Genomic DNA, 22,715 nt, shown 5'->3' with positions numbered 1-22,715 from the left:
CACTTTAAAAAAAACAGACACATAAATGCGGAAAAAAAAAAAATCTGTGTTCAGCATTTAAACATTCTGTGTGAGTTTTCGCTTGTTTGCCGAGACACGAGGCTGTAACTGCAGGACTCATCTCCAAATTAACCATCATAGATGTGCTCAGACATCATCACTCCATACGTTTGTCCAGGACCAACTCAAACGGGTCCGTGCTGCAAAAATCGAAAAGGGCCCTTAGATGCGTGGTGGGAGAGGTGCCCAGAGCCCGGCCCCGCTGGCCCCACGGCCAGTGGCTCGCAGGGGGTTTCTCTACTATCCCACGTGCCTGACGTGCTGTATGGAGACACGCAGACAAGCAGAGATGCTGGAAGAAGAGGGGAAGAAATACTCGCTTGCTTTCTAAGCGTGGCACTTTTGTATCTCAGCGCATTGGCGTAACTACAGCTGGCAGTCCTTATTTTAAAATATGAGCGTTTCTCTGCTGGAAATGCTATCCTCCACTATTTCCTTGATCTGAAAGCTGTAAGTGTCAATACATCAGCACTGAAGTCTGCTGAGTGCCTAGAAATAAGGCGGTCTCATTTCCAAAAAAAAAAAAAAGTGACCACCAGGCTGCTGTTGGCTCTGCCAGCGCAGCGGGAGAGATGGCTTTTTGCAACTTTGATTTACTGGCAATTGTTGGAAAAGAAGCAAGCAAGAAATGAAAACCCAATATTTCCATTACAGTTTACTTAATAAAAAAATATTGTAGGGAAGTCAGGCATCATAAAATGCCCATCTTCTCTCTATATTTACAGGATCATACAATAACTTGAGCCAGACCAGTAATCAATTTTAAAAAGCCCTTCGCAATTGAAGGCACGGACAGGGGAGTGTTCAATATCCCCGTAGCAAACCAGCAGCCACGCTTCACCAGAGCGCCCCGGCCGTGGCCAGACTGTGTTACAGCAAAGGGCAGAGGGTAAAGCACCCCCCAAAAGGCTGCTCACAGAGAGCTCTGGAGCAGGACTCTCCAAGAAGCCGTTTTGAACACTGAGCTATTTCTCCTCCAATGTGCCCAAGAGCTCTTCCCCATCCTCCATTCTCCCCACTTGCAAAATTCCTTTGCTGGTTGATATGGAGGATATTTTTAACATCAAGCTCCTGTGTTACGGCCAATCCATCAGGCAGCAAGCGCTGCCTATGGCAAAAAAAAAAAAATCATTTATGACCAGGTGGTTTGTCCTCTCCCTCTCCTCTCCCTCAGCATCACATTCTGGTCCTTCCCATTATCTTCACTTACTACTGGGCCTGCGAACCCTCTGGTTTAGGTGTAGATGCCATCGCCTCGGTTCTAGGGGCCTGTCCTGGAGCAGAGGGGCTGCGGAGGATGGTGCCACCCTGCCCCAGCCCTCCCTGACCCTGCACCGGTCGCAGCTCAGTGTCCCAGCTCCTGCTGAGCCAGGGTCCCCTGAGGAGAGGGCGTTAGTCCGCGTGCTGGCCCACGGGCCAGCGGGTTTAGGGCTACCTGGGGTCCATCTACGCTCCACCGCAGGCGCTGAGGCTCTTTTATTCCGTCAGTAACTCGGGCAGCTCCATTTGTTCAGCTTCATCAGAAGAACTGAGTCGTTTGATGTACGAGGCACTTCGGGACAAGTCTACAAGAACTTCTTTTAATAGGAGAAAGTCCAGGCTGCTGCTGAAGGAAATGCAGAGTCACTGAGGTTGTGCTGAGAAATAAAGGCTCGTTTCCCGGGGAGGACCATTCCCTCTGCGTGTGTTAAGACCCTGGCCGATGTCCTTCAGCTGAACAGTGCCTTGGGCGCCAAGCAGGAGCGGGTACGAGCCTGTGGCCCACTAGCAAGTCAGAGATAAATGATGCGATGCTGCTTTCTTCCTGAAGCCTGCGACCCGTCCTCCAAAGACACGTAAAGATAAAACGTGCTGTTAGAGCAGGTGCTGATGTGGAGGCACGTGGAGAAGAGCAGCTGGTGCCTGCCTGAATCTCCACGGAGCAGTGAGAAGTTTCCGGGAGCAGGAAGGGCACTGCTGTAAAGTCAAACGAGCACTCTGCCAGTCAACCAGTGTTGCTTATTTCTCAGTCGATAGTTTAATCTATTTTAATGATTATCAATACTGATGTTGAGTGTAATCACCTTGTCTGATACAATTGCTAGAATCTAAAAGTCAACTTGATTTTAGTGGTTTATCATTAGGAGTATTATTTAGTCGGATTAAACTGGTCTTAATTCCTCCACAGTCATCATGTAAAAGCTGTTTGGAGCACATTACGGTGACCCTCCTCATCACGATATGAATCAATGCCCTGTCTCCATCCTATATATTTTCAGCAGCATCTAGCAAGCAGCCACCCAGACGGACACCAGAGTAATACGAGGTATAAATATTCATGAATCGTTCCTACCACCATTAAAATTTCCTTAAACCCCACCACAGCAGTGGTTGCCTTTACCTCTCCCGGGGGCGATGGGGCCCATTAGCCCCCGGCTGCCAGAAGAAGGGCTGGGAAACGCTCATGAATGGGATTTGGAGGAGAAGCTGGAGCGGCCCAGTAGTGAGGGGCTTTCAGGGGCCGGATCCAGCCTCGCTGGAGGAAGAGTTGTGCTGCAAAGGCAGTTCCAGGCACATCCCTGTTGCCTCCCAGGGCCACGTGGTGCCTCTTTCCTCTGTGTATCTACAGATCAAGCAGCGACCTTGCCCAGGTTTAGTCACAGCACTGATGGCGAAGAGAGACATGGTGTTGGCTTCTGCTCTTTGAGCCTGAAAAGCAGCTTGGTTTTCTTCTTGTACTTTTGGCACAGCTGTAAACAAACCCTCTCCCAACAGCGTTGTACTAAAAACCTTGCGGGAGTGCCTTTTGTTGCTTCCACAAGATGCTGCAGCCCTTTAAAGGCAGTTGGGAGGAAACAGAGGGAAGGAGATCCTGGAGCAGCCAACAGTGGAAGTTTGTGCTCCATGCTTCTTACTAGATGAACCAACTTTCTTTCCTTTAGACTAATAACACATTTTGTCAGTGAGAATACAAGCATGAATTTAGAAAAAAAAAAAAAAAAAATTCCAAGAGGCAGCCCGCAGTGGAAAATTAAGTACATATTTTTCTTATTGGAACAAGGGACCGAAACCAGTGTGTAACAGCCAGGAGTCCATTCCTGGAAGAATCTTCTGTGGACAATGGAGAACTATGTTAGCTAAATTATTTGATTAATTTGTTTAAAAATAATTCCCTGAAGACATTTTAGAAGTTCCCTCTAGTTAATGAGATTTCCGTGATAGTTAAAAAAAAAAAAATAAAATTAGCAAACAATGCTGCTAATCTTGGATTACACGCAGCACGAGGGAAGAATTAGTGGCATAAAGCGAGAAGATTAAGAGACTTTGCTTTCCAACAAAGTAGCTGCGACAGGAGCTACATGCTGTGCTTTCCTGCCCGAGATTAACAGAGAGGTGGTTACAATCTGCCCTTCAGTCTCCAACCTGGTGTATCTGGGCATGGCTCTGCCCTCGCCTTCTGACACGGGTCTGGCTCTGAGGAAATAACATGGGCTGAGCAAAGAGATGGCCGAGGCCTGGCACCCAAACAGGGGACAGGGAAGAGCAGGGACAGCTCTGTGCAGCTGATAGTTAATTGGAAATTAATTAAATGCAGTCAAACAGTTCATTGGAAATAACATTTTCTCGAGTGTAAGTATTCACTTAACCCACCTACTAAATATTACTTACATACAAACTGTCAATAAATAACCATCATTGCTTCACGTTTTAGAAGTTAAATTATTTTCCATTAAAAGTCTCAAATCACAGCAACTTTCTATGCCCCATATTTGGCTGTTCTAACAACAGTATGAAACGGGGATAAAATACATCCCAAAATAGGATTACATCAAGCAATAAAAGGGGAAATAATCTTTGAAGAAATGATGTAAGAACAAATTCTAACTGCATTAAAAAGTAACAAGTCATGGTTTCAATCGCCAGCCAGGCGAGAGTTTGATAATCTCGTGTACATCATATAAATCCGCGAGCGACAAACTGCGTTTTAATTCATGTACTGAAAAGGTTAACTTCTAATACCCTCGGCTTGCTGCAGGAATCAGGGCAAACGCCTCTGCCCCAAGCACACACCGAGACTAATGAAGTGACCGGCCTCACCGGGCGGATCTCGCGTGACCCCCGGGCGTCTGGCAGAGCTCTAGAACGTTGCAGAAGTTCTTGGCTTTTCACAAGACGACGCAGCAAATCCTTTTTACTCGGCTATCGGGGCAGGGAGTGCCAAGCAGCACTTCTGGGGGGGCACAGGACCAGGAGCCATCGGGACCCGGAGCCGCCGGGATGGGGTTATCCCGCTTGGGCCACCGACACCCAACCACCATCTCACCTGAGGGGACCCGATCCACCGCGAGCAAGAACGCGGAATGCGGTTACTTGTGCAAGTTCCTGCTGCAACAGAGGCTGAAATGAAATTTTCTGGGGGTGAAGCTGCCCCCCACCCCTCCAAAACCACCCCAACCCTGTTCCACGGGGCTTTATCGGTGGTGCGTGAAGATCTGTACGAGCTCGAAGAGAAAAATGCTTCATTTTTAGTGTGTGCGTTTGGCAGCTGTTTAGATATGATCATTTGAACTCCTTAGTTTATCATTTTTTAAAGAATTTGATTATTTGTTTTAATCTGTTTCGACTTAGCTTTTATTATTTAAAACCAAAACTTAAATCACGTCCTTTTCACAGCTACCTGAAATCAAAAGGAAGGAGCCCCAGGATAACCCCACAAATGTATAAAACTGCTCATATTGACCTTTTTACAAAAATCAGCCCTCCTGCTCACAAACTTATTTATTCAAGAGTCATTCATTGTACTCAATGAAGTATTAACAAAAAGTTTATTCGTTGAGGTAACTTTATTTAAGTTTTCTTCAAACACAACACAGCACTGCAAAAACAATGCAATTGCAAGGTACTGTCTCCTTAGCTTCTCTCTCTTTTTTTTTTTCTCTGTGGTACTTATCGAAAACAGAAGCTTGCAAAGAAAATGCATGTTGTACAAAACCATTCCATGGGGTATATGATGACATACAGCAATTGTAATCCTCGGAACACACAGGTATTGATGTATAAATGCTTTAACTCTTAAAAATAAAATGCAGAGCGGAACTCTGTGATGAGCTGTACGTGAGGCTCCCACCAACTGACACCAGGCTTCTGCTTTTGCATCAATAATGGATCCTCTGTGCTGAAGTTAATTATCAGGTGTTTTTCCCTCCGATGCACACAAAATTGAGTATGAATAAAAAAGGCCAAATCTTACCATTCAATGCAACTGGACTGAGCAGCCTGTGACTCCAGGCTGGGCTCAAGGCACAGGGTGATCTCATCCTCTGTTTTTAAACCAGCCACTCTATGGTTAACTAGATGTACATGTTCATCTAAAAATAAATAGTCATCCCACGGTACGCACTGTAGCATGATGGCAAATAAATAATTCTACAGCGCCTACTGCTGTGACTCAATATCATACTTTGGGGAGAAACAGCTAAAATTAGGGGGAAAAAATAGGGGGGGGGAAATTGTATCTATGCTGAAACAATACAGTAAATATTAAATATTTTATTATTGGCATGTCATTCTCAAGTAAACAACGACAAATTAATGACAAATTAAATAATAAAAAGTAAGTACTAAATGTGGTCCCTAAGCAACTGCGATTTCAAGTGTTTGTCAAAGTCATCCAGGAGCAAAATCCAGCGGAACCCAGAGCAGAACCCAGCCCGACACTAGGCAGGCTCCTCGTTCACCAGCAAGGGCTCCACTTCCAGCGCTACCGGCCCCGGCCGCCGTCCCCTGGGCTGCCCATAGAGGACAAACTGCACAGTCACCTGGTATTTTCGGGGTAAGGAAGTACTTAACCGTGATACAGAGGTAGCACTTGCAGCGCTTGCTTTCAATTAAAACCAAAATAAACTGTAGAGAATAAAAGCAGCCATCCATTTCGTTCTGGCGCTGACTCTGAATACCACAGTCCGCAGAGGAAAGCTTAAAACTTGCTGTATCTAATTCATGTACTGTAGTGTAAGTATTATCCATTTATTTAATCCCGACTGTGGAATTTTCTACATTAGCATATAACCTTTTCCAAATCCGACTTAACGCTCATTTTCAGTATTACTTTACAGCAAAAAGTTTAATCATGTTTTACGTGCAACACTAGAAAAGGGAACATACGGAAAAATTCTACCCCAAAACTTCAGATCCCTTTAGTTATGTGGGTCAAGTACACGTGAAATCTCCTTTACTACCTCATCCTCGTGCTTGCAAGGGTCCCAAGTGGGAAATTCGTTAGCAGCAGCATGAGGAACAGTGTGGAATCCAACATATTGCCCTGCGCTACTCCAGCCTCTAAATACTGCGGGGCCAGGCTGAGGGGGGATGCTGGGGAGGAGGGGAAGTTACTCAAAACTTTCAGAAATAGATCAGCAGGGCCCGATCACAAACCAAAAATTCTCATTTCCTGCAGAATTTTGGGCGGTTCACTATTTACAGGCACTGGCACGCAGACAACGCCGTGACTCGATCTTTAATGCTGTTTTCAACACAGAATTGTGCAATTAGACGTAATTATTTATTTCTGTTGTAAAGTAGACCATCGGAAATACTGCCAAGCTAAAAAGAATTAACAAGCTCGTCCTCTTTCTCCGTGGTTCCAGCTCTCAAAATTATTGACTTGGAGCACAGTCAGCCTTTAAATAGATAAATAGATCAGGGGCGTGCATCTAGAACTGAAAGTTTTTTTACTCTTCAGAATTTTTGCTAGATAGTTGGGGAGTTTTAGGCTTGAGTACTGAACTTGCTTTGTTTTCTGATAGAGATACCATCTTAAGACATAAAGATCTCGTACAGACCTATCCAGCTAGGCCCTTCCCTTAAGTATTCTTTTCTATTCCATGCTAAGAAACACACACAGCACCTCACAGGATAAACATTTCCTAGGCACACTACATCGAGATGGAAATGACTTGCGATGGAAAGCAGCAACTGTCTTCACAAAGCCAAGCCACCGCCAGCCAGGAAAGAGCAAATCCTCTCCGTACGGCAGGGTTTGGGTCTCTTATTGTTTTTCTACTCACTTTGGGAACTTTTTTTTAAGTTTTACTAAAAGAGGGAGTGATTTCAGCAGCAGACTATGCTAAACCCAGCATTACTTGCTATCTAACTTCAAGGAAGAAAGTTTTAAGAAGGACATTAGATGGGTGGAAGCAGGTGTAAGTAGGGAGCCTCTAACACGAGGATCTGCGTGAGAGCAGGTTTAAAGGCACATGGTGTAGAAACAAGTGGCCATGAGTCCAGCCTTGTACAAAGTCCAAAGTACACTCTTGGAAGTCCAGGTTTCACAAATCACCGCTACTGTTAGATGTAAAACCCCATTTAAAAATGAAATAATTTCTCTGGGAGGAAATCTGACATACAGAATTCTACCAGAAACGCTTTAGATCAGTTAAAATAACTTGGCTGGTAGACAATGGTTGTGAGAAGTTTGATGTAGGTGATTATTTATAAAAGTAAGGAGAGGGAGAAGGAAAAAAAAAAAAAAAAGCGCTTTCTGGGAGGCCTGGATGAATGAAGAGGAAATTCTCTACATCCTAGGCAGAGCCCCAAGAAATATCCCACCTTCCCAAAGCCTTCCAGCATCCCACCTCTGAGGCCAACCAACTAAAGACTAGACAGGATTTCCTTCAGAGACAGCAGGTCAATGCTCCTTTTTAAGCATTTCTGCAGAATTATGTAGGGAACGCTTTCTTCTTATTGCTTAGCAAATTAATTTTATGGCATATATACCTACCACTTAAATTTCCTGCCTTTTTCTTTTTTATAGGCCTTGCTGTACTTGCAGCTGAGCACCTCCCCGAGTCTTAACAGTTGCGCTGGTGGAAAAAAAAAACACTGTGAACTGGGAATCAAAGCTGCTGAAATCACACTGTGGGCTTGGGACTCTCAGCCACCAAGCTGGCAACAGCAACAGAACTTTTAAAGAGGAATAAATTATAAACACAAGTTACGGGGAGCTTATCAAACAGTTTTTGTAGCACACGTACTCAGCCGCTCATATGTTTGAAATAAACGCTAAACCGCTAAGACTACTTAATACAGAAACTAACTCGCTGCTCAAGTCTGACTTTCTGGGGGAAACTTTTTAAGACCTAAGCATGCAGACAGCCCAAAGTGGAGGAGACAACCAAACTGACTTCTCAGAGAAAAGTTCAGGACAGCCACTGAGCCAGTGTATCAAATTCGTTTCCTTGATTTAAACAACACAATGACAAAAAATGAAACCGTTTTGAGACAAAAGCTGGTATTTACAGGAGCGCAAAGAAGTGGTATGTTTGGCTCGAAAACTCTCCGGGCTGAATTGTCAAGTCAGACTTACATTCTCTGCACAGTGTAATTAAATTACAAAGCGTGATGTTTTGTAGAAGTATATAATGGATTCCAAGTGGTTGCCCTGCAAATCACAAAAGGTGCAAGAGAAGAGTCTGTGTACAACAGCTTGGCTCTTACTGAATATACTTTGGCCACCTAGTAACAACCGGGCTCTGCTTAATGAAAAGAAGTACATGTGGAGGATCTGAACACAGTTCTTGACAATAGGGTGATGTCAGATAAAAAATAATAAAAAATAAGGAAAAAAAAAAAAGGCAAAAATCTTGGTAAAGGGCTTTGTCTGCACTAAACACAAAGCAGAGTTGTTTGGTTTTGGGGGGAGCAGGGGAGGAAGGAAGCAGGATGAAAGAGGGTAGCAGACTCACAGAAAAGGACAAAGTTTTCTGGAAAAACTTGTACTAGATTCAGTCTCCGAAACTTAGTGATGGCCGCTACTCCCGGTCCAAGGACGTAACTGCTCATCAGCTGATTTTAAAATATGTAGTAGGGCCTCCTTGTGTACGAGTGAAACATGAAGTAATCATGCATTTTAAAAAAAAAAAAAAAGCTCTAATAAGGTCCACCATGAAACCCTACAGTAGGCAAACCCAGACTAAGTGTCTCTGACCGCCCGGGCCCCCTGTCAGGCCCATTTCAACCCTGGGCTTTGTGGTTGCTTGAGAAACTCCAACCACCTTCCAGTGCAAAGCTGCAGTTGGAAGGAAACATGTACTGGAAAAGAAAAAACGTGTCCAATTTATAACTCAGATGTGTAATGCTCTGAAACTCCTCTTAAAATGAAAAGAGGACAATTCATACTTCACAAACAATTGGATGCTTCCATTATTTATCGAAAATAACCGGCTTATTGTGCAACCGAATAACTTTAACTGTGGACACCAAGGAAACAGGATGACGGTGTTATCCTGCTAAACCGAGCTGAAACAACTCCAGTGTAATCCTGCACTAAGTAACGCTGGAGCTGCTCTTCCAGCTATGATCAGGACTCCATTTGTTTCTAAAAATAGTCAATGCCAGCCGTGTCAGATGGAAGCAAAAGAATACTGCAGCAGACACAGAGTGAGTGAACTCTTAATCCTGGCTTGGACCTTGAGAAATGAGAGTTTATTTTCCACCTAATGAAACTCTGGACACTATCAGGAATAAAGTCTACTAGAATGAGGCAATTCCTGCAACTACTCCTCAAAGCAGAGACTGTCTGTTACACAAACGATCAATTATGAAACACCTCCCTCTCAGAAATTGTGACTCTGTTTTCCAAAACCCAGGTGATCCTGTTCTTCATTTTCTAGTCTAACATGACATATCAGTTTGTTAGGGTTTGGGGGTTTTTTTTATTTTCTTGCTTGGCAAGAGACAGTAACGAAGTTCTCTTTTTAAAAGCATTGACTTCCTTACCTTCAGGGCTTCTCAAAGCAGGAGGTCTGCTTTTGTTTTCTCTTGATTACAAATACTTCATACATTTTCAACTAACACTATATACTTGACTAGATTCCTATAAGCTCCTCACCCTGATTTGGAAGCATCTGTTTTCAATATAATTTGAACTGGAGGACTATTAGCAAGATTGGATTCAGACTCCAATCAAGACAGAACCCAGAAATGAATGTCATGTGCACACTGGCACTGCAATCCTGGGGCAGGGCTCCGAGAGGGGGAGGTTTGGGGCCAGTACAAGTTTCTTTTCAGAGTATATCATAGAAAGGCATCTGCAAATATGCACACAACGTACTGTAAGGGTCATCAAGATCAAGTTCTAGGGGTTTTGGGGTAAATAAATACTGGCTGGTTTGTTTCCAGCTGGGGGGCTAGGGGTAGAAGAAAGAATCCCTACTTTGCTCAGGGAACAAAAGGCCTGAGCGCTCCAAGGAGCCACACGGGCTACCAACCCCGAATCCCTGCAGTCTGCATTGTCTCGTAAAGGAGAAAACTACAATTTATCTCCAAAGGGGCCACGAACCACAGTTTAGTCTCACCACTCTAGTGGAGTATTGTGTTCCCACGCTGCAGAATGTTTCACTAAACTGCCCATTTAAATCACCATGGCTGGAGATGCAAAAAAAAAAAAAAAACCAAACCCAAACCCCCACAGATGGCTCTGCTGAACGACAGCATAATTTAAGTCCATCCACAGGCCAGGGTCGGCTGTCCCATCGCTAGTCTGATTGGAGTTACTTTAATCAGAAAGACAAGACTGATGCCTGGGAATCATAACTTCTGGAACTGTTCCAGGTAAATCTGGTAAAGAACTTCCTTTTAATGTGGAATGGATTAACACAATATGCTTCAGCATGGTCCTGAAGTCACTCTACATTTCATCCCGTTGTACAGTTTGAGTCCGTGGGGCTAAGTACCAACATGTTTTCAGACACAAAGCTGAAATTCTTACTTCTGCAGAAACCAGAAAACCTCAACTTTATACTCTTGTAAATGAAGATACGAGCTATAGTAACAAGGCAGGTGACTATAAAGCTGTAGGGAACAGTAAGACCAAGTACCACCACATCACTGTCCGCTAGGCTTTTAAAGCAAAAAGTACAATATTCCTCTAAATGTTTTGCCTCTAAAGTCTTGATCCCAAAACGCTAATGCTGAGTCTAGAACGAGCACAGCAATAACCAATATACTGTGGGCATCTTATGTACGTCCCCTGAACATAAGAATAAAAAACTATAGTGTTTGAAGTTTGCTGAGGACTTTAAAGACACTGGCATACTAACCTAGACAACTGTGCAGCTGGTTTCCCCTTCGCATGACTCAGCGAGCAGAGCTGCTGGTTTTCAGGACCATTCAGTGTCTCAGTGCATCTGATTTTGCCCCAAATTACTCAGTTAAGGGTAGCTGCAGCATTTCTTTGTTAAGTGCTATTTTCTGAAACAAAGTTTGCCAAAACCTCACTGTTTGTCTCTGACGTTCATGCAATCTTGCAGTAACACAATTTAACCAAAGTTTCAAAGCTGTAATTCTATATTTGCATTTAAGAACTGATAGGTTCAGGGCTTTTTGTTGGTTTTTTTTTTTTTTACATTTATCAGACAGCAACCCCCCCTGCCCAACTTTTAGTATACTACATGTTCTACTTTTGTCCATGTTATACTACATATTTGTACTTTTTATACTAATATTGTACTTTTGCTTTAAAAGCCTAGTAACAGTGATGTGGTGGTACTTGGTCTTACTGTTCCCTACAGCTTTATAGTCACCTGCCTTGTTACTATAGCTCGTATCTTCATTTAAAAGAGTATAAAGTTGAGGTTTTCTGGTTTCTCCTGAAGTAAGAATTTCAGGTTTGTGTCTGAAAACATGTTGGTACTTAGCCCCACGAACTCAAACTCTCCAACAGGATGAAATGAAGAGTGACTTCAGGACCATGCTGAAGCATATTGTGTTAATCCATACAAGATATAAATTAACCTGTGCAATGCAGCTCTAATGTAGGTATTTTCTATAAACTTGTTATTCTTATCAAGAAATATTATTATAAAAAACATACAGATGATTGTTAAGAAGATTTTATGATCAGGTTAGAATCACTGAAAAAATGTTTTCATTTAAAAAAAAAAAATCCACTTAATTTCTGACCTACTTATTACCAAGCCTATCCCGAGAAACTCTAGTTATAACAAGAAAAGGATACAAAAACGTCTAGAAACAAAACTCCAAAGCTCCCAATGAGCCATGGCAGATGGTGTATGAAGTAGAGGGCGCGGAAGGATTCGGTAGTTGGCATCTTCAAAACAAGGCTCAGTCCGTATGTACAGTTTCCCATCATGGCTAATGCAAACAGCAGGTAAGAGGTGCCTTCTGTCGATTTTCTCTGGAACTAAATGCAAAGAAGATTTTACAAATAGAAAGAAATGTTAAAACATCTATCGCAGTAGCCAGTTACAGATAATTTTGACATGTTGTACTATAACACATCCAAAGACTTTCAGTCATTCTTGTCCATCTCTTCCTGGGCTCTGAATCGTCTAAGCTTGGTACTTTCACCACGTACCACTGAAAACTACAGAAATTATTACAGTCCTCAGAAGCAGCTCCAGTTAATGTAATTTTTATATAAGTGCAAAGCAGCAAGCATAATCTGCTTCCAAACCATACTTAGTTCTTAAGAATTCTGTTGCTCTATCAGCCTGTTCAGTAGACCTTTTCGAAAATATTGTGGTATTCCAGCTGTGAAGAAAAAGGGAGAGGAGGAATACAAATAGGCTTGGAATGAACTGATCATTTCCATAATAAATTAAAATGCCTGGATATAACTGACAATGTGAAACCTTCTGGTCTTCTGTTTGGGGTTTTTTTGGGGGGGTTTGGTTTGGTTTGGGTTTTTTAATATATTGACAGTGAAGAGGCTGGGGGAAAAAAAAAAAGTCACTAATGGCATCTTTATGAAAAGGGGCTAAAATTCTGAACTAATTTTCCACCAATTCTAACTTTCGATCCCATGGTTGGTCACTTATGGTAGAACAGTTTGGAGAGAGAAAAGGGGAGATACCCCTTGCCCATGACAACAATCACACAAAGCGTGTTTCTGTTCATATCTGATAAATCCAACTGTAAATATTTCACTTTCTCTTCCCCTGCCAAACAATCCTTGTCCATCAATCAAAGAACATAATTTTCCTAAAATTCTCACCATCCTTCTCTGAATGAGGAAAAAAAACCCCCACCAATGTATTTTTTTCTTTATCATTTTAGACAGTCACAAAAGCAAAATAGGCTTTCAAGTTGAAGAGGGCTCACTGTTAGGGAGAATCCAACATCTAAAGCAGCATAGATTATTTTGTAAAGCATACAAGTATACTTAGCAAAAAGCTACTTACATTTTTATACAGCTGAGGAAATCTACTTCCCAAGTAAAACACACAGGATATATAGCCACAAATGAAGCCTGACATTTCAATCATATCAAGAGAATTCTGAAAAAGAAAGGTACATGTATTTTGGCAAGAATGTTTTCAGGCATTTCAGAGGATTAAGCTGAGAGTCCACTGGCTGATTTTTCTGGACAGAACTCTTTTCAAAGCAGTTCAGTGCTGCTCTTCAAATGACCAAAGAGGGCTAGAAAGGGTTTAATCTTTATCTCACAACAATGCACACTGCTGCATCATAGCCACGACTGAGATCAAAACTAGTGCTGGGCTTTAGGATACGACACTAATATCAATCCGGTTCTCCTGCTAAAAAAGCCTGGGCACAATAATTCAAACCAAAACTAAGAACTGTAGCTAGGGCCACTAAAAAAAAAAAAATGAATCATCCTGTCTGGAGAAAGCAGAATACTCATTTTTCACAGTTTAAGAGTTGTTAGTTTTCTCATTCTAGCTGTGTTTTGAAAATAAGCTGCTTCCCTGCTGGGCAATGTTGCTGGATTACAATTATTTTACTGGCATTAGTATGAAGGCCAAATTGTTAGAATAGCCTGTGAACTTTCCTGCTGAAATGACAGCGGCAGCAGGTACAATTGTAATTTTCCACTTTTATTGATCTCACTTGTGACTGTGTAGTCTCTACGTGGATGTCTACAGTATTTAACACAAGCAGAAACCCAACACGAATACGTGTTATTTCAGAGCGGCGCATCCTAGCGACCCAAGGGACAGAATAAGCCCAAAACAAAGCAAGCTGCTAAAAGAAGCAATTTTATAACTATTTTTATTTTGGGATGTATGGTCCGTAGTTAAAACATCCACATAGTGCCACATTTATGGTTTCTAAAATCATTGTTGAAAACGTCACGCAACTTTCTTTAAAGCTGAGAGTACACAATCTTGTCAAGGTGCTTTTGGGTGGGATTTTGTTTGGAATGGAAGCAGGTAAGAACTTACATTACTTCTTTCCATTACTGTACTCTGGTCTTGGTTTCTTAGTAACAGCTGACAGAGTAAAATAACACTCAGTGCTATGCACACCATGATCCAGGTTATACAAAAACTCTTCAGGCTCTTGCTGCCTAAAACGACACACAAATTAGCTGAAAAATAACATCTACTGTTGATTTGAGGTTACCTTTTGTTTGCGATATGAATATGTAAATTTAAAGGTACAATTCCAGGTATCTTTTTCTTGGCAGCGATGTAAGCCCACCTCTTTCTTCTGGGCTCTGTGCCCACCATCATAGTTGCGCTGTGTCTTTGTGCAACAACTGAGGGTAGCAGTGCAGGAGCAGGAGGCGAATTCCTGCAATGGGCATTGCTACTGAGAGAAAATTTTCATACTCAGCTTATCTCTTATATTAACTCCTAATAGTTTACAATTAAATAACTAACAGCTGATAAACAGAAAGCTGCTAAGTAGAATAGAATGTAAGAGTTTCTCTCAAGATCTCTTGATTAAAAACTGCAAAAGCAAGGATATTTGAAATGGAAATTAATGAGAATATCTTTCAGATCAATATGCAATCTAAGTGCTGTGCTGGACCAGTCTCTATGGCCACGGTCAGCGAGATATCGAGCCTTGCTGAGACTCAGGTATTCAAAGACACAGACTCCATACAGCAAGTCTCCACAGACACCTACAAGACAACCTGAAAGTGGCAGACAACCCTGCAGAACTCTGGAGCTACGCGAGATGCTGGTGAAGTCCCGCAGTCGCTGTTAGCAGGGGAACAACCTGCTGTAGGGCGTCACGAAGCCTGCCCTAAAGACCTGGAGTCTAAACAACACCGACTTAGAAGTGCTGTTCCACAGGCTGCACTCTGCGACGCCAACCTGACCCAGTTGTGGAGGGGAACTGCTCCAGAAGTGGGTATTGAAAAGCCCTCTCCTGCAGCTTTAATCACAGTACCACTCCTCCCTCTCCAGCTATGCAAACCATTGAGCTGAAACAGGCACTGGCAGTTAAAATGTACAAAAGCCTGTGTTTGTTTTCAAGAGTAGGCAGCAGGAAGGAAATATCTTCAGCGCTGACCTATCTCCAGGTTTATTATCAGTTCCATATTGAATGAATCTGCTTTATCCCTATTTAGTCTGCTGGGCAGGCATCTGTTTTACTTCAGCTTTTTGTTACCTCTGCTGTACCATGGATTTTCTTTGATACTTTATTTTTTTTTTTCAGATTGATGAGTTAATGTTTTTGATTTGATACAACGTGAACAGAGCTTTCTGTCTTCCATTTCAGTCAAAACAGTAGTCCATTGGTAGGCTGAATACTCCAACTACTGCCAGGATTTTATGAAGCACAACTCAAGTAATTTCATTCCCCTTGAATATGTTTTTTAACTGTATGTATTGAAACAGAACACGTGAAGATGTCAAGATATTTTATGCTATAAGCAAACAAAGTCCGGTTTCAATCAACATGCAGAAAACTAACTGAACCACACAAAGGAATAATGCCTGCTTTCAACTTATACATGTATTCAGATAGCTGTAAGGAGATAGTAAAACCATGGAGTAAGTTAAACTACAGAACCAGATTCCACAGAACTACTGCATTCTTTATGTCTACATAAACTGAAAGTACTACACGGAAAAACTGACAGATACTGTGTGGGTAAGACAAGAGAAAGGCAGAAGGGAAGAGAAGAGAAAGGGTAGGATTTTCACAAGAACCTGAGAAAACTAGAAGCAATAGGTCTAGCAATTCCAACCAGAATCTGTGCACTCTGTTTTTTGATCCCTCTGAAGAAAATTATTTAAATGCTGTAGAAAATATCAAAGAGTGTGCTACGTTATGGAGAACGTTTTAATTGTTGAAAAACCTTACATTTTGTCATCTTCTGATTCTTGAGCTTATAGTAGACAAATTGTGAAATCATAACTATATCCATGTTAACATAAAAAATGGCAGTGACAGTCTGAAAGAGAAGACACATTTACTTGTTCAGTATACAAATAATTCAAAATATCTTACAACTGCATGGAAATTTTGCTTCATAATGATAATGTGAATGACAAATACCAAAATACTGCCAGGAAAAAAAAAAAAAAAAAAGACGTTCCAGTACAAAACAAGCTGGAGCACTGCAGATGAATGCAGTGTAAACCTTACGCAACAGGGACTTGCTGACACAATCACAATAGCTGGTCGTTTCCCAGGACACGTAGCACAAACTCCTACCTGGGCAGACTGAGAAATCCTTCCTGTCCAGAAGCTTAAGTCTGCTCCACCTAGTTTCCCAGCACCTCAGAAGCTGCTGATCTTACCCAGTGCCTCTTATCTGAGTAAGAGAAACCCAACATCCTCTCTTTCCCTTTTCATAAGGGGCAGATGGAACAATTAGCACCTCTCTTTAAGTTGTAAAAGAGAAGACAACTCTGTCCAGCCTTGGGTCCACCTCCAGCTTGTGAAAATGTCTGCAGGTGCCTGACACATGCCTCTGTCTCTTTTAATTAAGAGTCAAAAATGAAAACCCCAGATAAGAAAGTTTCAGGCACAATTAACATACTGCTGAAAACAATTGTTGCTTTCAGAGAACAGCCCCCTTTAATGAAGAAAATCAATTTTCAAATTAGTCAGACATTAACAGCTTTCAACTAGTATTTCCCTGTTAACAAACAGCTTTCTTACGGAAAAAAGAAAAGCCCAAAACACAAGAGGCAGTTTAAAGAGTAGCTGCCCCAAACCAGCTTGATCTATTACAAGCTAAACAACACAACTTCCCTTCCAGCCCCATTTGCTCTGCAAGCTTACTTTGAAGCTGAAGTTAAATGAAAATTCCCCACTTCATTCATCACTGAGTAACACCCAGTAAGTCTCTCTGAATGTTAACTACAAGCACAAAATGGTTCCTATAACACATAACAGTATCAATGTAAATATTTGGGAAATTATGACTTATTTGACAGATGGTAGATCAGTTAACAGAATACAAAACTTATTTTCCTTCCCAGCAGGTACTTCACTGTGCAATATTAAGGTATCCCAGAGTTTAAAGAGCCAGTTTGCAAAGGATAAATCAAAAAGTAGGAATATCGACAGATTACCTGAATTGGCAGTTGATTTGTTAAGTAACAGCCCACGAAATTGGTAAGATCTCCAGCTATCCAACACAGCAGAAAGCCCAAAGACAGCGCTTGATCCACTCTTCCATTCCGATAAGCGACGTAAATTTGACTGGCACAAATTCCAGAAGTAATTGTAAAATAGCATTAAGCAAAAAACATTTAATAAGCTCCAAAGCACATTTTTCAAAATCTGAATAAAGATTAAAACTCTAGCCGCAAGAGACCTATCACAGCAGTACTCCACTTGCCTTTTGAAGAAGAACTCAGTATCACTATAGCTCACCATGTCTTCCTCTAACATAACAAAAGACTCAAATCACAACCTCATTACTGCCTGCACGTGCTCCTTTTTTGTGGCCTGCACTGAAATACCATTTTCTGGTCACCAGAACTATGCTGTAAGCATTTTATAGCCATCTGCTGTAAATAGCGGCCCTTAAAATACTGAAATAAGAAAAACACTTCTTTAACATAGAAGGGCTAAGAATGAACAAAGCTGTTAAAAGAGTTGACAACTACACTTACGCCTCTAAATGGGAGAACTATTATTCTGACTCACAATGGGGACTATGAAGCAATCCCAAACGCGAGTCCATTAGACAAATCTTGATGAATTCCACGCTCACTAACATGACAGTTTTAATGTAAAGCCCCCTTTCAACTAATATTTCTGAAGCTCAACAGCTTACTAAAAGTGGTTTTATTTTGCTTGATTTCCATAGCCCTTTTACCAGTTCAGTAAATTATATCCCCCTGATGGAGACAGACTTTGGAGTCAATCCCATTTTGTTTCAGGCATTTTCACCTGCTGGGAGCATTTCTACTTCTCCTTCGTCATCTCCTACCGACATATTTGAAACCTGAATCCCGTGCCAGTGACCAAACAGCAGCTGATTTCGTGCTACCAAAGTGCTAACTCATGTGCCGCTTCTGACCTTCTCCCAGTCCAAATTGAATTGGCAGGAGCCAGCACGACAGTACCGGTGACACAGCCTGTGGTTTAAATAAACACTGAGCCAGCTTCTGCTGCAAGTGTGCCTGCGCGTGCACACGCATCTCGGGGTGGAGAAGATAAGAGAGAAGAGGTGATTTATTCTCATTTGCTCTAAGTGGCAGAGATTAGCGTCAGTTCAGTACAACAGAACAGTACATCAAGCTCATTTGTCAACCACCAAATATTTTTGCAAACATGAACAACATGCTTCTCTGGCATATTGTATCTGTATTATGCAGATGGAGAAACATATCCAAGATAAAATTTTTTAAAAAAAGGCAGCTTTTGAAAAAGGCTTCTGGCAAGATTACTTATGTTTGAATCTGAGGACTGCTTAAGACTTTAAACTTACGGTAGTGCAGCAAACAGAAAACAGACAATGGAAATCAGTCCTATGACAACGCTCCAATACTCCCACGCGTTCTCGACACATTCTTCCAGGAGATGCCAAATCCATGGTGTTCCATTTATGCACAATCTCCTATTCTCTATTGGGGAGATATTGAAAGCATGTGTATACGGCTGAGAAGCCATCATTCCTTGGGCCGAGGTTCAATTCAGAAGTTTATTTCTGCCTCCATTTTTACCCCATGCAAATCCGCAAATCCGTTTACCAACGCTGCGCGGGCGCTGTGGAAAGACCTCTGCATCCAGACGGATGCTTGATATCACGGTTATTTCCAGTCTCATAAACGAACCTGCCAATGCAAAGGAATAAATACAGCCAGTGTGAATAAGACATTAACTGTACAACGCTTGCTTACACTTACTGCTTACAGAAGAGAAGACTTCCAAGAAAGAAAAACACTTTGTGGTCCATCATTAGCATTCATTAGCTCCTGACAAATAGGCAACACTCCAGATTTACATCACTACAGCATTTTAGTCTGAGGTTGTGCTAGACTGAGACTGCCAGTTAAACTGTGGTGCCAGCAATGGGCTACAGGCTGATGTAAATCGAGCAATTTATTTGCACTTCAGACCAAATCTCTGATTTTCACGTTCAGCGTTATGCCAGTAAAGTAACAGCACTCTCTTTAATGGTACTAGCCCAGATTCTGAACACTCAACTCACTAAATAGAAATATAACGCTGCTTTCTATGCAACTAACATTAGGATAATGTTACGAAAAAGAAACCACTTGTGACTCAGATTCCAGATGAGCTCTATGGTCTACGTGAACCTAGCTAGCCCATCAGACTAACTAGAGATTCCACATTGGGTCAAACAGTTTGGGTTATTTAATATTCCAGAGGAAAGACAAAAAGCATAAGAAACTTGCAGAATGCAAATACAGGGTACTCCTGCCCCCAGAATCCCCAGAACGAAACACAATAGTACAACATGGCTTAAATTTTGAAGCAAGGGAGGGTTGGGTTTGACCTTTAAAAATATTTTCTTGAAGTCAGTTACAATAATTCTGGATATTGTTTGTTTCTCCTGAAACAACCATCCTCTTTGAAACTTTAATGTTTGCTTAGAAGGCTAACCACTACAAAACTGAAGAAAGTGTTAACAAAAATGCAGAATTATCTATTACTATCCCTTGAAACTTCCTGCTGACAAAAGCCAGCTGATATCCTACTCATTCTGATGATACTTTAAGTCCTCCGAAGTTTAGTAATTTCTCATACAGAGGAGTTTAAAATCAGCTAGCCATTAAGGAAAAAAAAGCCAGAGCAAATGCACTGTTTAAAATAAGCCAACCGAACAAGAAAATAAGTACTGTACTAGTAGGTTCACCTGTTTAGTATTTAAAGCCAGATGTAAAACCGAGAACAAAAAGGTGGGGAAAAATTTTAAGACCATTTGGAACATCTCAGATGCACGGCAATTTCAGGAAACAGAAGTAATACTGAAGTACAGAGCATCCCTCTCGAAGTGAAGGAAGTTATGCCATAGCTCACCACACCCGTCCCCAGAGGCCTGATGAAGTACACACACACACACACACACACACACACACACACACACACACACACACGGCTTAGGAAGGCTGACGTACCCTTTCTGCAATTAACAGCTTGGAGCCATCCTCATTATGCATCAAACTACTTCAAAATCTTAGTAAAGCTTCGGAAAGTTTGTTTCCATAGAGCATCAGTCACTGTAAAGTTAGGACTCACTTTGCTAGTCATCGAGAAAGCTGCTTTTTCTTTTCAGGAGGCTTCACGTATCTGCGGCGTAAACACTGGAACAAGTTTTCTGCAGAAACTGGCTGCCTCTCAAGAGAACTGTCATCACTGGACCTAACCAATTAAACAATAAAAAAAGAACACGTATTCACACTGAGAGCTCACCTTGGCCTATTAGATATATTCAGTTTATTCAGCATATATTGGTGAAGTTATTACACTTCGTAGGCATTTTTGAAAATAATTTTTATAGTTTAAAAGAAAAGTTGTGAGTAACATTTCAAGTAAACTTTCCCACCCTCGTACTCCACAGCTGAGAAGGGTTTTAGCAGCCACTAAAAGGAGAGAAACATCAAAGCACACATACTACTCCAGAGGCAGGTTTTAGGCGCGAACTTTCAATCATTTATAAACAGTGTAACAAAAACCTTACACATTTTATTAAGCTTCATTCCAAAATAAGTATTTCAAGATAAGCAAAATACGTCAGATGTAAAAAAAAAAGGAAGATGAAACATGGTATTTTAAAACCACGTCTGAAAAATTAGGTTTAACATGGTATTTAATGTCTAAATACCATAACTGCAGTTGGACTCATGTGTGCAAAAGTTCTCTTAGAAGATCAAGGACTATGTGGCAGCAAGTCTAAACAAGGCAATTCAGACTCAACCACCTGATCTTACGCTATATCCTGCTCCAAAACCCTGCAGCCATTACGGAAAACCAAACAGTTTAAAGAGTGGTAGGAATTAGACAGGCCACTTACACTTCCCAGATGACTGAAGACTCGAGCTTTGGCCTCCTGCCACACAACACACTTAACACATTTAAAGCATGTGGATATTCTTGGTTTGTTACGACTTAACATTTACGCAGCAGAAAAACGTTCATGTTGCCAGTCCTTGGGAGCGTATTTTTAATCTTATGGTAACTGCTGTCTTTCTTAAATCCCCAGCAAAATACTCTGTCCCAGTGAGAGCTCGATCACCAAACCCAGCGAATTCCACCAGCAGTTAAAACAACTGGACACATCAGCCGGACGTATGAGCCCCCAAACCTGAACTCCTCCTGCTGTTGATGGGAAGGCAAAAGGCAACCAGTGTCAGCGTTTGATCTATTTTCACACCTGGACCCGTGACACACCTATTTTCACACCTTGACACTCAAGTATTTCATAAGAACACTTTCAGCTCAAAAGAATAATGGTGTTTGAGCAAGACCGATACAGATGGTTCCCTCCCCCAATATGTAGCCTTGCACAGAGCTGCAAATTTCTCGTCAACATTAAAACCCCCCCCTTTCACTTATTCTTATTGCATTAAACGTTTTCCACCTGTAAAGAGGATAAGGAGACTGCTATGACATTTCTTTTGTTCCTATAGTATTTACGTTGCCAATGATGAGAAAAGAAAATAATATTAAAAGGTGATTTATGCTCCTATAACAATTCCTTGCCTGTAACCTCATATTCTTTCTCAGATTACTGCCCAAATACTAGTTTCATTTGGAAAAGTTACAGTAAAGGTATTATTTTCACAAAACAGTTAACTTGGAACCTTGACATCATACCTTTCTGAAAAGGTTTGGTGTTTGTCTAGCTAGAAATAAAACCATTTATGGTGCAAGATATTTACTAAGAACGAATCAGCAGCTTGAGAGTCCTGTGTGGACACTCTTTTTCTTATTTTAATACTTTATTCTGGGGTAAAAAAAAGTACACGCAGAAATAGTCAGTGATTTAAAGGTGAAATCCACTTCACTAATAGCAGCTTCACAGTGCAGAGGAGGAAAAGCAAGCTGTCCCTGGAACCTGGGAGACTCCCCCCAGATCCTCTGCTCCTCCAGCTGCCAAGCTGCCCTGAACATCCACGCGATGCGGCTGCTGCATGTTCCTGGCTGTCAAACAACGAGATGTGGCTAGTAATGCGTAAAGATGTCAGATACGTGTGTATGGCAGATTTTAGATTCTCTAAACAGCAACTAATAGCAGCTTGAAATCTAAAAGGCTGTTCAGTTGTGCAGTATTCAAAATTTAATTCCTCTTGGGGGGAAAGAAAAAAAAAAAAAGAAAAAGTGGAGCTAAACTAAGAACTAATTCAGGGATTCTTCAAACACTTCTCAGTTTTAAGCCGGTTATTGTATTTTGTCTCGAGATATTTTCTAAACATATTTCTACGCACCCCCGACTGTGAACGCCGCCTCTTCAGAGGTGATGATAA

General features: G+C 41.6%; 1 protein-coding gene across 1 annotated transcript; it reads right to left on the bottom strand.

Moving 5' to 3' along the window:
- Positions 1-4,864: 4,864 nt before the first annotated feature.
- On the bottom strand, positions 4,865-22,333 carry PQLC2L (PQ loop repeat containing 2 like). Its single transcript, XM_026854928.1, has 9 exons — positions 21,263-22,333; positions 20,488-20,610; positions 18,713-19,058; positions 17,346-17,475; positions 16,126-16,216; positions 14,247-14,371; positions 13,242-13,337; positions 12,056-12,241; positions 4,865-5,858 (listed from the first exon to the last, which is right to left on the bottom strand). The coding sequence occupies exons 3-9, from the start codon at positions 18,895-18,897 to the stop codon at positions 5,757-5,759; spliced, it is 915 nt and encodes a 304-aa protein (XP_026710729.1). The 5' UTR covers positions 18,898-19,058; positions 20,488-20,610; positions 21,263-22,333; the 3' UTR covers positions 4,865-5,756.
- Positions 22,334-22,715: the final 382 nt, after the last annotated feature.

This window comes from Athene cunicularia, assembly GCF_003259725.1.
Source record: "Athene cunicularia isolate RWA chromosome 9 unlocalized genomic scaffold, athCun1 chr9_part1, whole genome shotgun sequence".
In the NCBI taxonomy this organism is placed as follows: domain Eukaryota; kingdom Metazoa; phylum Chordata; class Aves; order Strigiformes; family Strigidae; genus Athene; species Athene cunicularia.
Note: the sequence above shows the minus strand (reverse complement) of the source record. Positions and strands in the feature narration are given on the sequence as shown.